The sequence below is a fragment of the Eleutherodactylus coqui genome, chromosome 3 (assembly GCF_035609145.1).
Source record: "Eleutherodactylus coqui strain aEleCoq1 chromosome 3, aEleCoq1.hap1, whole genome shotgun sequence".
NCBI classification, from domain to species: domain Eukaryota; kingdom Metazoa; phylum Chordata; class Amphibia; order Anura; family Eleutherodactylidae; genus Eleutherodactylus; species Eleutherodactylus coqui.
Window position 1 is genome coordinate 225,159,365 of NC_089839.1, and position 14,299 is coordinate 225,173,663.

General features: G+C 46.7%; 1 protein-coding gene across 3 annotated transcripts in view; it reads right to left on the reverse strand.

The window, feature by feature from the left end:
• The window catches only part of PLXND1 (plexin D1), a 109,929-nt gene extending 97,028 nt beyond the window's left edge, over window positions 1-12,901 (reverse strand). For 2 of the 3 annotated variants that reach the window (XM_066597002.1, XM_066597001.1), the window contains exon 1: window positions 11,665-12,901. In XM_066597002.1, the coding sequence (XP_066453099.1) occupies window positions 11,665-12,870 (1,206 nt within the window). In that variant the 5' untranslated portion in view covers window positions 12,871-12,901. Of the gene's footprint in view, window positions 1-5,188; window positions 5,292-11,664 lie in introns of those variants that run through there. The other variant, XM_066597003.1, reaches the window with a different exon arrangement.
• Window positions 12,902-14,299: the final 1,398 nt, after the last annotated feature.

Consider the following 14,299-nt stretch of genomic DNA (forward strand, 5'->3'; position numbering starts at 1 on the left):
TTGCGGGTGGAGGTTTAGCGACGCAAGATTCTGAATACGATGCAGCAGATGGAGTAACCAAAGTGTACAATTTTTATTTCGGAAAACAGGAATAAGAGCGAAAAGTTGGTGCTTTGTGATTTTTGTGCGATGTGTTTTTAACATTAGAAAGTCTCATTGATATTTGCGTGAAATAAACGTAGCGTTAACGCAGAGTTAAAAAACACAAGTGTGTGGGAGCCCTCAAGTACATATGCGCTATCTACTGCTAACTAAACCGTGAGAATAACAATACTTATTGAGCAATCCATAGTATCAGAAATACTCTGAACAGTATCATGCGCCAATGCTCTGCTGGGCTTGGCCACATATGTGCCCTTTGTCTGCCACTTTCACGTGTGCAGCGGCTGCAACGCAGGCTATACGCTTGGCCCTCTTTACTGGTCACTAGGCCTCACTTGCTCCCTTGGGCCTTCACTTTGGGGTTATTAGGCCTCACTCTCCTTCAGCCTCTTTTGTTCACTGGCCACTCTCCTTCATCTGCTTCTGCAGCCACTTTAGCTGGGCCTCTCCACAGTCTAGGCCCCAAACCCCCTTATGGGCCCTGTGCACTGCACCCCTAGCAGAGTGATGCAGCCACACATGCTGTGGTTTACCAAAACATGGCGCCTATCGGCACAATTTATCTCAGGGCCCCCTCTAGCGGTTTGTATCACCAGTGTGGTGGCACTAGCCTCCATTGTGGCGTGTTCTCCTGGGTTGGTAATGGGATAGTAGTGTATCACTGAGGGGGTGGTACTTCATCATGGCTCACGAGCGTCCGCACAAACCGCTTGTGTTCAATGGAGAAGCAGGGAGCTCCACTACTTTACAGCGCAACTAACATCCGAGCCCGGTAACACACCCATAATTGCCTGCTTCCTCTTTAGATGTGATCAAAAAAGAAAACATAATTTAACAGCAGTAAGCAAAAATACACGGAACAATATGTGCTGTATGAGTGATCAACCGCCCTCCCCTGTCCTGAAATGGTTGATAACAGCGAGCAACAGTTAAAAATCAAATCATGACCTCCCCTGTTTTTTTCTCTCTCAATGTTCAATGCGGCGTCCACTCGTTTAATATAATTACTGACGGTACGTGTAACAAACGAGAACAAAAATATCTTCAGCTCATACAAAAATAGCAGCCGTCAGATATAACCCTGGGAGTAATTAGACGTTAAATCCGGATAAAATCTGAAATCTGACAGAAAAACGTCACGATGGATAAAAAATGGCGTCCGGAGCAGAGGTATTAAAATTTGGAAAACCTCCAATTTTATTTTTTTTCACATTTAGACTTTTTCGCAGTCTCCCACGAACCTCCGAGTGTTGTGCAGGCGGCTTCACAATCAGAGTCTTAGCGGGCTTTCACATGAGCAGAATGTTTCTGCAAGATGCGTAAATTTCCGAACAAAATCAGCTGAACTCCGTGTGGATTTGCGGAACTGAAAATAGCTTAATTCAGCAGGCAATTACGCTTTAAAATCCGTATGTAGACGTGCATGTTTTAGAGCAGAATTCCGCAGCGGCGGGTTGAGTTGTGTCTGGTGGTGCGTACTGCGCTAATATTCGGCTCATGTGAAAGCACCCCTAGGCCAGTGTCACACAAGCATAAGGACATTTACGTGCACATTTGGGCCGCATATTTGCGCAGTGGGTGTTATGTATTTGCGCACACGTTTTTTTAGCATGTGCAAAAAAACACACAACCACACTCCGATTCATTGAAATGGGCAATTGATGTTATTATCTCAAAATCTGCTGTTTTATGCACGAATGCACGGAAAGATAGAGCCTGCTGCATATTTTTTGGCACTAACACAAAGTTTTCGTGCTTAAGGGCCTGCTCATATGAGTGGGTTTGCGTGTGCAAAAAGAAACTGCGACATGCTCTATTGAGTGCGTACCAAATAAGGGTAAGGGAGTGTGCACCCGATCCTACAAAATTGTGCAATTTCGCTGGGAAATCAATAACACCAAAGTTTAATAAGGCTGCACAGACTGTGAAATCTGTATGTTTCCAAGGGCGATGGTGGCAAATTCTGTGCGCTGCGGACGGGATGTTTACAACTATATGCGTCAATTCTTTTGTACCCCATTAAGAACGTGGCCCTTTTTATTTTACGTTTTTGCTTTTTCCTCCCGGCCCCTTAAAAAAAATCATAACTCTTTTATTTATCCATCAACGTCGCTCTCCGAGGGCTTGTTTTTTTGCGGGACGAGTTGTACTTTTTAATGGTACTATTTAATACACCCTATAATGTACTGAAAAACTTTTTAAAAATTCTAAGTGGAGTGTAATGAAAAAGAAACAAAATTCCTCCATCTTTGGGTGCATCTTGTTTCTACAGTGTTACACACTACAACAAAAATGACCTGATAACTTTATTCTATGGGTCAGTACGATTACTATGATACCAAAGTTATGTAGGTTTTTCTCTTTTGGCTGTACTACTTTTTTTTTTTTTTTTAAAGATATTTAATTTTTAAAAAATTATTTTCTACTGTCATCTTCTGACAGCCATAACTTTTAAATTTTTTCATCGACATAGTTATGCGAGGACTGATCTTTTGCAGGACGTCCTGTAGTTTCCAATGGTACAATTTTTGATCGACGTTGTGATCGCTTTTTATTATATTCTTGGGGACGGGTGACTAAAAAAGCACAATTCTGGCCTTCTTTATTTTTTTCTCTGACGACGTTCAATAATGCATTACTTTGATAGAATGGACTTTAACGGATCAAGCAATGCCAAAGATGTTTTTTTCGTTTTATTATTTAGATTATTTTATTATAGATATGGCAAAAGGATTTTTCTTTAAACTTTCATTACCTTTTATTTTTTATAATTAATAAAAAATTTTAAACTAATTTTTACATATTTTTTTAGTCGGCATAGGGGACAAGAATTTGCGATGGTTTGATTTGCTCTTGCAGTATGATGTATTGCCATAGCATTATATTAGGCCCCGCGCTGCCATGGCAACCGCACTGCAACCCTCAATCTTATTGAGAAGGCCATTGCGGGACTCTGAACATCAATCGGGGCTTTGAAATGCCACTGTCAGAATTGCCAGTGGCATTTAAAAGGTTAACAGCTCCTATCAGCGGCGCTGTTTATCGGAGCTGTTACGGGTGGGTGTCAGCTGTAAGAAAAAGCCAGCACCCTCATTGCATGGAGCGAGATCGACCCGCGATCCTCCTCCACACAAACTCCTAACCTGGAAGACATAAATCAATGTCCTGTGGAGTTAAGGGGTTAATTTTTGTTAACTACCAGCAAACATCGCTGAGTCCTCAGAAGTTTCATGAACAAACATGCACTGCCAGTAGAAAATGGCTTTCTAGAACAACGACGTCGCTGTTAAGGCTAGTGGTTTGACAACAGGTTCAGAATGGCGCATCAGCTGACAGACGGAGGCCAGGGTGAACTTTACTGAACTGAAACGGCATATAATCTGCACTCAATCGGAGCGCTCGCTACTTGATAACTTGAACCGGAAGTCACATGTAAAATGTTAGCGCTTTTGGAAAGGTGAGGCGCTCGAACCCCAACTAAATCATTAGGCCTCTCTCAGAATATTACTAAACTTTTCCAGGAATCGCACAATCATAATGGGCTCACACACCGTTAATTCACAGCTCCACCTACTCACATACACCATGCACCATAGAAGCAAACGGTACATCAAAACAACAGTACATCACTTCCATATTATTACTTCTCCTTGGCCTATAACACCTCCATGAAGCGCTCTGCCATATCGGTACATGCACAGCATTCACTCCACATAACCAGCACACAACCTCCACATAACCAGTATACAACCCCCACATAACCATTACAAAACCCCCACATAACCAATATACAACCCCCACATAACCAATATACAACCCCCACATAACCAGTATAAAACACCCACATAACCAGTATAAAATCCCCACATAATCAGTATACAACCCCCACATAACCAGTATAAAACACCCACATAACTAGTATACAACCCCCACATAACCAGTATACAACCCCCACGTAGCCAGTGTACATATCAACACCTAATCACTAGTCACGTCCGTCCTTCAATGTCCATAAAGTTCTTCAGGCACGTGCACACTCAGTCGTTTTAGGCCGGCCTCACATATCTGGCAGCTTTCGATGTTACGGATCCATTTTGCTGTCATCTATTTTGGGACTTAGTCCCTGCGGGAAGGGAGCCTCCCTCTCCATCCACGCGATCTGTGACTTTTTTGGCCCGATTCAGCAGCTTCGATCCCCATCATCCAGGCCCTTGCATCGGACTCCACACTGATACATTGTAACTTCTTGGACTCCACACTGATACATTGTAACATCTCGGACTCCACACTGATACATGTTACCTGCACTGATACATTGTAACATCCCGGACTCCACACTGATACATGTTACCTGCACTGATACATTGTAACATCCCGGACTCCACACTGATACATGTTACCCGCACTGATACATTGTAACATCCCGGACTCCACACTGATACATGTTACCTGCACTGATACATTGTAACATCCCGGACTCCACACTGATACATGTTACCTGCAGTGATACATTGTAACGTCCCGGACTCCACACTGATACATGTTACCTGCACTGATACATTGTAACATCCTGAACTCCACACTGATACATGTTACCTGCACTGATACATTGTAACATCCCGGACTCCACACTGATACATGTTACCTGCACTGATACATTGTAACATCCCGGACTCCACACTGATACGTGTTACCTGCACTGATACATTGTAACATCCCGGACTCCACACTGATACATGTTACCTGCACTGATACATTGTAACATCCCGGACTCCACACTGATACATGTTACCTGCACTGATACATTGTAACATCCCGGACTCCACACTGATACATGTTACCTGCACTGATACATTGTAACATCCCGGACTCCACACTGATACGTGTTACCTGCCCTGATACATTGTAACATCCCGGACTCCACACTGATACATGTTACCTGCACTGATACATTGTAACATCCCGGACTCCACAGTTATACATGTTACCTGCACTGATACATTGTAACATCCCGGACTCCACACTGATACATGTTACCTGCCCTGATACATTGTAACATCCTGGACTCCTAGCGGATATATGTTACCTGCACTGATACATTGTAACAAAGACGGTTACAATCCTTCATTTCCGTGACAGCATTTTTTCCCTTCTGACAGACAGTGAAGGTTCACCACTCAGACTGTTTCTGTCTTTACACCAAGAGCTCCTGAGACTTTTATTCCTTGAGCAGCGCGGGAATGTTTCAGCGAGAGGAAGTTTGTTTAGTCCATAAATCCAACACTTTACTTCCATTTTACTAGAACAAGCAATAAAACACGATCCCATTCCTGTAGTCTGCAGCAGATTTGAGGACCGCGACCTGTTTGCTGTGGACTCTGCAAAAGTTTGTTTTTCTTTAGTTTTTTATAGTTGCCACAATTGCAAGAACTAGTGATAAAAGTAATAAAAGAAATGCCAAATTATTCAGCCTTTCAAACCCACTAGGAACGATTGGAATCAGGGAGGCATGAGGCAAAGCAAGGAGGAAACTTGAATTGGGAATGGTAGAACTAGAAGTGCCAGTATGGCGGACAGATGATCTGACAACTCTCACACCTACTGCTATAAATAAACTACATGAGGTCAGCATGTTGGCCACCCCTGGTGCATCACAGAGGTCGTCCCCAGTCAGGGGTCAGTCTTCAGCTTGTAAAGGGGAGGTGTGTGGGAACTGTATATGTCTGATTATTGTGGAGGAGTGACGGCAGCAGATTCCAAGGGGGTTCTCTCATCTTTAAAGTCCGGTCATTCTTAAAGGGTCTGTCCAGGGTTAGAAAAACATGTCTGCTTTCTTCCAAAAACAGCACCACCCTTGTTCATGGGGTTGTGTGGTATTGCAGATCAGCTCTATTGAAGTGAATGGGAACTGAGCTGCAATACCAGACACCAAAAAAGGGTGGCGCTGTGTTTGAAAGAAAGCAGACATGTTTTCCTAACTTTGGAAACCCCTTTAGAGCAACAGGTCTCAGGCAAAAAAGCGATTTCTTAGGCTACATTCACATGAGTGAAAATCTCGCACACGTTTTGTGCGCTATGAGATGCACACAACTAACGGTAATAGGAGCTCAATTATTTAGAAAGGAGTTATTCACATTACTAATTTTTTTCCTCACAGCGATGCTTTATTTTTTGGGTCAAGAGGGGTGTCGTCTCTTCTCAAAAGAGAGCACCCAAAAAGTGTGTGGAGACACCTAGGGGGTGAGTGGGTAGGGGGGCATCATCTCTCCCCAAGGAGAGCACCCAGTGTGAGCAGACACCTGAGAGGTGAGTGAGGAGACTTATAAGGCGATTAGAGATGAGCGAACGTGTTCTAAACAAACACTTACGCACCCAGACACCGGCTTTACCGAGGACTTCAGTGTCCGCGCGTAAAGATTCGGCCGGCGCCGGGGGGCGGGGAGAGGCGCGGCGGCGCGGGCGGCAGCAGCGGGGAACAGGGGGGAGCCCTCTCTCTCTCCCTCTCCCCCCCACTCCCCGCCGCACCCCCCCGCGCTGCCACGGCGACCCCCGAACTTTTTTCGCCCGAGCACGGAATTGCTCGCAAAGTTCGGTGCTCGGGCGAAAAGGGGCGGAGCCGAACACGTTCGCTCATCTCTAAAGGCGATGCATGCTCCTCTGGGTAATTTATGCAAATAAGGAAGATGGAACAATACTTCTGCAGCGCCACCTATTGGATGGCAGCATTCCTTTAAATCAATGTAGTCTCTTTAACAAGTCTGTAAAACAATAATTGGGAATAGGAAACCAAGCCAGAATCCATACACAGACAGCTATTTTGGGGGGGTTTGCCCCTCATCGTGTGCAGTAGGTTTCTGGCTTGGCTGCTCAGATGTCTAAGACATGGGTCAAGAGGGGTGTCGTTTCTCCTTAAGGAGAGCACTCAAAGAGTATGTTGAGACACCTAGGGGGTGAGTAGGTCGGGGGGGGGGGGGGGGGGGGAAGACATCTTCATACCGCTGTCTGTCCATGGTTTTCTGGCTTGGTTTCCTATTCCCAATTATTGTTTTACAGACTTAAAGAGCCGTACATTGTTTTCAATGGGACCTTTAAAGACATTGCATGGCACTCGCATTGCCGTGTGATGCGCATGCGAGTGCGATGTTTCCCATTGAAATCAATGGGAAACACTTGCGTTCCTCTGAAATGTGTGAAACACATGCCTGAAGATCGCAATTTAATAAAAGCGATGTAAGCCGCTTTTGAATGAAAAATTTGCCTCACTTCAGCGTGTAAAGCACACATTAGCAAAAGTAATATGGGGCCGAGTTTCTTTCATGTGAATGTAGACTTAGGGTTTGCATCACTTGTATCCAGGCCAGTGAGCTAAACAAAAGGTCAAGTTCAATTCTGCGTCCTTTAGCAAAGCTCTGGTGCAAAATCCCAGATGAAATAGCACAGCATGCTGTACTACGCTCATTGGAAACATTGCACCCCACTCGCATGCAATGTAAGTGCCATGCAATGTCTTTTAAGGTCCCATTGAAAATAATCTGAGAGGCGTGTTGCAATTTTTATCCTCGCAGCTTGCTAAAAAGTCCATGCAAAAGACTGGAGTTCATATTCGTGCGAGCTTTGCAACCCACAAAACTTGCTCTAGATTCTCGCCCTTGTGAATAAGCCCTTAGCTGTAAGAAGTATTGGAGCTGTGCAGGTTTTCATACTTGTATGTTCCCATTCATTTACAACAATCAGAGATCTAAAAATGATGAGGAATTAGATAACAAAGTGTATAAGAAAGTTGCAGAACTTTTCAGTTTCCACTGACTGATTCTGAAGCCGGTTTCACATGGCTGAGAAAATCGTGTGAGATTTGTGTGTTACAAGATGCACAAAGGTTCATATTTATGCAAGATAATTCTTTTAAATGTGGTCATACACATGAGTGATTTTTACCCACATCGCACAGCAATGCGATGCAGGAAAATAGTTGCGGCACGTCCTATCTTTGGGGATGCCTTCACATCGTCCATTGTTTTCAATGCTAGGTGCACGTGAGTGAGTTGCAATGTTTCTCATTGAAAACAATGGGAAACATTCTGCGATCTTCCATGTATCACTACTTTTCTGAAGTGATGTGAGGCGGTTTTAACTCAATAGCGCCTAACATTAGCGGGCATATTGCTTGTTGGCGAGCGCGATATTGCACTCGGCTATGTAAAATTAGCCTAAATCCGTATTTACATGGGCAAGTACAATGTCAGAGAAACTAGGACTGATATTGCACTTGTAAACCAGCGATTTTTCTTGTGGTTGCGATGTGTTTTATGAGAAAAACACATAATATTGCTGAAGATGTGATTTTCATGCGTGTGAAAATCGCATGTTTCAATAGTAAAAGCAGAAAAAAAAATCACATTGCACTCGCATGAAACACATTTATATATGAATGGTATGCAATTTTTTATTCCTCCCTTAGGAACCAACAGGCGCTTCCTGAAGAGAATCACACAAAATGATGACACGCTGTGGCCATCGGTCAAAGAGAAAAATGGCTTATGTAAATTAACATACTTAAGTGTGAGTTCCATCCATATCACTGTCATTGTGCGTGACACTCCCCCGTGTAAATACGGCCTAATGGATTATTTCTAGTGAGCAGAACTGATCACCAGCAATCACCGTGATGTCATCGCTCCGCTGGACCTCAGTCTATATCAAAAAGGATATAAAAAGTCATCTACATATTGTAGTTTGCTATAAGCAATCCGGATTCACATGAGCGGATTAGAATTGTGGAATCCGCAATGGTCACCCACAGGGACGATCCGCAGCATTCCGTACACATTACAAAGATAGAACATTCTTATATCCGCTCAGATGAGCGGATAGTTATTGCGATTTTCGCAAGTGGAAATGAAAGCCCAGTATGTTCTATTTTTGTGCGTATTCCACATGGACAGCTTTCATTGAAATCAATAAAAGCCATCTGACCCGCGGCCCATCCACAAGTGACATTGCGGATAGGCCGCGGGTACCCGCGTCATTGCCTAGTGACGGCACAGGAAAAACAAATATTCGAAAAATCACAGCTCTGCCAAAGGGAAGCAAACATTTCCTCTTGCGGCTGCAGGAGGGGAAATAAACTTGGCTGTAGTAGATCTCCACCATGTCCTGCCCCCCCCCCCCCTTTCTGACCATAAAATGTGCTCTCGTTACGGATAGATAAGGACCTAAGGACTAGAGTCTGTTCTCTCCGCGCCAATCTGCTGCCGTCATACTTGGTTACTGACCAAAAAATGCAAGGGGTCCAATGATCCCTCTGGATTGTCAATGATCCCAAGAGACGTTCGCAGATTTCATTGTTGTAAGGCCATATTTACGCGGGTAATTTTCCCATGTGAGTTTGTAGGATGTCCTATTTTTGCGTGATCTCAAGAAACTCACCCATTATTTGCTATCAACAAGTTAGGGTTTCTTCAGATAGCCGTTATTTTCTCCTGTTTTGCGTCCGGCAAAATCACGTGCGCAACACGGGACGAAATGAAACAATTGGTTGTATTAATTCTTGCCCGTTAATACTATGCGCGAAAAAGGTAGGACTTGCCCCATGCTATTCCGCGTGAGTTTGAAAAATAAAAGCAGGAGGATAGGTCCTGCCCTATCTTTTCTCACGCGTAGTATTAACGCGTGAGAATCCCGCTAGTAAAAACGAAACCATTGAAATCAATTGTTTTGCTGCGTCCCATTTTGCGGCTGTGACTTTCACGGCCCCAAAACATGGCAAAAATGCAGCCATCTGAAGAAGCCCTAAAGATCGCATTCCCCCCACATGTAGATACGACTTTCATGCGAGTGCGATGTGATTTTTTTTGGTTATTAAAAAACAATGTAATTTTCATGAGCGCAAAACGCTCGTACCACGATGCATTTTTGTTGCAAAACATATTGAACTCACATAGAAAATGGCATGTTTAATAGTGCGATATCGGTCGGGCCAATATCATATATGTCCATGTAAATACAAACTTAGGCTACATTTACACGAGCAAGAATCTCGGGCGAGTTTTGTACGCTGTGAAACGCACACAACTCGCACAAATATGAACTCCATTTTTTGAATGTACTTACTCACATGAGCAAAAAAAAGAAGACCTGATTTAGTTTTTCTGTATCGACAAAAAGCGCCAGTGTAAATTACTGTTTAATAATAATAATGGGTTACTACAAAGTGCCTCACGAACGCACAGAACTCGTACTATGTTCTCGTCTGTATAAATAAACCCGTAGAGGGTGTGATGACGAGGTACATCTCCTGGCTGCTGCCAGGTGCAGCGTTCTGTACACCGCTGGTGCAATGTTGCCCTGGAGACCTTGTGTGGATTTAAAGGGGTGTTCCAGGTGAAAACTTAGGACAGGTCATCAATAGCAGATTGCTGGGGGTCCGCCACTCAGGAAGCACACTGATCACCTGATGAAAAGATGCTGCGAATGGCTGGAATGCCAGAACGCCGTCTGCTCAGTGATGGACCAGAAGTGGATGGGACTGAGCTGCAAAATCAAAGCGGGTCACTGCGCTACAGACGCAGCTAACTGCAGACTCTTCTATTCAGTGGATCAGTGGGAGTTCCAAGTGTCGGACCCCCACCAATCTGTTATTGATCACCTATCCTAAAGATACATCACAATAGTTTTGGCTTGGAATACCCCTTTAAAGAGGTTGTACCACTAGTACAAGTTATCCCTCGTCCAAAGGATAGGATGTAACTTGCTGATCGTGGGGGGAGTAGCATCGCTGAGACACTGACGATCTCGAAAATGGGACTCCTGTGTCCTGCTGTCCTATCACTATGGGGGTCTCTTTTCCCCCTGCAGTGACATCACTGTGAATGGAGCGCTGGTTGAGCATGCGCGGTTACTGCTCCATTCAGTCTTCTCCTCGCAGCGGGAGTTGCAGTAATCCCTCAGTGAGGACGACGGGGAACACAGGACCCCCGTTGTCAATCAGCAGTGGTCTCAGCAATGAGCCCCCTCCCATGATTAACAAATTACTATCCTGGGCAGAACTGGTAATTGTGGTACAACCCCCTTAACTTTCAGGCAAAGTGCCTAAGCAGTGCCAAAGCCTTGCAGTCTCTATGGAGCGCAGGAAATCAGCAGTGGCCTTCAGAATAGGGAGAAAGAAGTCCTAGACTTATCAAGCTGTTCAGTAACCTGTTAAATTCAACTAGGGTGCACATACTTTTGCACACTACATTTAACTGGGGACGTGGAGTCTCACAGACCCCTCTGATTCTAGATTTCCGAGAGTCGCGTACCCCTCCCCCTCTTTATTATGTAACATTACTAAAATATATAAATAAAAGTTGATTATTTTTTACATGTTCTTTTAATTACTTATAACCTGAAAATTAATAACAAGTTATTGCAAACATCCGGTTCATTATTACGCAAACATTTCAACCACAATGTATAGGAGACTGCGAGAAGTGTAACAAATAAATCACGTTCACGGTTAAAGGTTAACACGCAATCCACATGCACCATTTATACAGAGATAATTTGCAGCAGTTTTGCCATTACCTTGATGCCCTTGGACTGGCAGCTGGGATCTGTCCCTTGCACCACGCTGTCCAATACCGACACCCCTGCATTGTCCGGAGTCTCGAAGCAACTTTTGCGCGCGTCTTGGATCCCCTTCCCCACTTCCGTCAGCCCAAATGCGCAGAGGGCAGCCTCCCTCCGCCCCTCGAACACCCCGAGGATCCGCGCAGGCTCTGTGTATACTGACAGCAGGCGCCCATATAGGGTGCCCTGGGGACCCTGGCAGCGCAGCCTCAGCTGGATATAAGATTCTGTGAGTTTCCGGGGTTCCCCTTTAGGTTCAGACTTGAGGCAGATCCGCGCTAGGACGCTGCTGGGCAGGCTCTCCTTCTCCGTGGAGGCGGGGTCTACATTCATGGCCAAATAAGCAAACCCACCCTGGAGGAACGCCCGCACGAACACCATGCGGTTTTGCACCTTGTTGAGCTGCCTGACCTTCAAGATGTTATCATCCGAGGGGCTGATGTCAAAGGTGAAGAGCCGGGAGGGCTGGCTGGTGTTTAGCGCCCGGATGGAGATCTCAGGGCTGTTCTCGAAGCGCAAATCCGCCACACTGTTGTTCCAGGTGAAGAACTGGCTCCCGTAGCCGGTGTACGTGGCCCCCACCAGCAGCCGGGTGTCCCCGTCCTGGCTCTTCAGTAGCAGCCCCACGGTGGAGGCATTGGGGTGGTTGGCAGCCACATTCAGCATGCTGGGCACCACACTGCGCGGGGGAAATGGCACTGCCCGCTGGCTGATGTTGCCCAGGAGCCGCAGTTCGCAGAGCCCCTGGTGGACGGAGCCGCAGAGCAGCAGCATCCCCTGCGGGGGGTCCAGCTCCAGGATCTTGTTGTAGTTGGGGGTCCAGCTCTTGGGGAACTCGCAGTAGGACTCCGGAATTTGGGGGGCATGGCACAAGGGGGAGTCCTGCACGGGGCCCGTCTGCTCCTCCAGCTCCAGCCGTAAATCCCCTCCCAGCTGGTACAGGTGGTTGACAGCTGCCAGGTAGACCCGGTGCCCAGCACCGTCCAAGGCGAAGTTGTTGGTGGGCTGGCTGCACTGGAACCTGTTGACCAGCTCAAGTCCAAGAGCCGGAGCCAGTAAGAGTAGGAGCGGGGCCACTGAGTGCAGGAGCGCAATGCGCAGGGCAGGAGCCATGTGGGCACAGGGCAGCTCAGCTGGTCCTGGCAGGGTGCTGCATGGCATCAGGTCCCGCACAGCTGTCTGTCTGCTCCGTCTCTCTCCTGGATGTGATGCTCGGTCTCTCAGCCCCCCACCTCTCAGCCTGACCCTCCCCCTCTCTCCACTCCTCCTGCACAAGTTCTACCCTCCGCACAACTCTCCCAACTTTACAGACTGTCGCATCTCTGTGTAGCCCCCGGCTCCCCAGTATGTCCCCCTTTTCTCTCTCTCATCCCCAGCCCCCTGCTCCCCCTCCTCCTCTCCTTCCTCCGGAGCCCCCTGCCACCCTCCGCTCCAGTATGTTTCCCACTTATCTCATTCATCCTAAGCATATCCCCGATTTCTGTCCCTCTTTAGTGTGTCCCCCACTTCTCACCCTCCTCCCCAACACGCCTCCTCAGTATATCTCCACTTTTCTCCCTCCTCAGCATGTCCCCCACTTCTCTGCCTCCTCCCAGTCCCCTGCTCCCCATACTCCTTAGTATGCCCCCACTTCTCTGCTTCCTCCCCAGCCCTCTGCTCCCCCTCCTCCTTAGTATGTCCCCCATTTAGCTCACTCATCCTAAGCATATCCCCCACTTCTGTCCCTCTTTAGTATGCTCCCCACTTCTCTCCCTCCTCCCCAGCCCCTCCTCAGTATGCAGCCACTTTTCTCCCTCCTCAGCATGTACCCCACTTCTCTGTCTCCTCCCCAGCCCCCTGGTCCTCCTCCTCCCCAGTATGTTCCCCAATTCATTACCTCCTGACCAGCTCCCTCCTCAGTATGTCCCCACTTTTCTCCCTCCTTAGCATGTCCCCCACTTCTCTTCCTTTTCCTCATCATGCTCCCCACTTCTCCCTCTCCTCCCCAGTATGTTCCCCACTTCTCTCCCTCCTCCACAGCCCTCTCCTCCCTTTCCTTCTCAGCATGCCCCCCACTTCTGTCCCTTTTCCCCAGCATGCTCCCCTACTTTTCTCCATCCTTGCCAGCATGTCCCCCCTGCTTTTCTTCTACCCCAGCATTCTCCCCTTCCCCAGTACATTCCCAATTCTCTCCCTTCTCCACAGCATGTCCCCCACTGTTCTCCCTCCTCCCCAGCATGCTCCCCACTTCTCTCCCTCCTCCGCAGCATGCTCCCCCACTTCTCTCCCTCCTCCCCAGCATGTTCCCCACTTCTGTCATGTGAGAATGATTACATGCTGGAATTTTTCTTTTCTTTTTCTTGTTTGCAGAAATAAACTTTGTCACCCTGTAAATGAGGAGGAGAATAATGAGTAATGCGGCAAGGGGGGTGGGGGGATATTTAGGGTCTGCAGCAGGAATGTTCTCCTTAGCTATAAAACCAATGTAGTGAGGGAGTGGCACAGGGTGGGCACAGGGTGCTGTGCATTGTCTGCTGGGCAGATCTTAATTGTAGCAGGCATAATATGGAAGAGTCACTGAAAGCTCTTCATTACAGGGGTGGGGGGACAG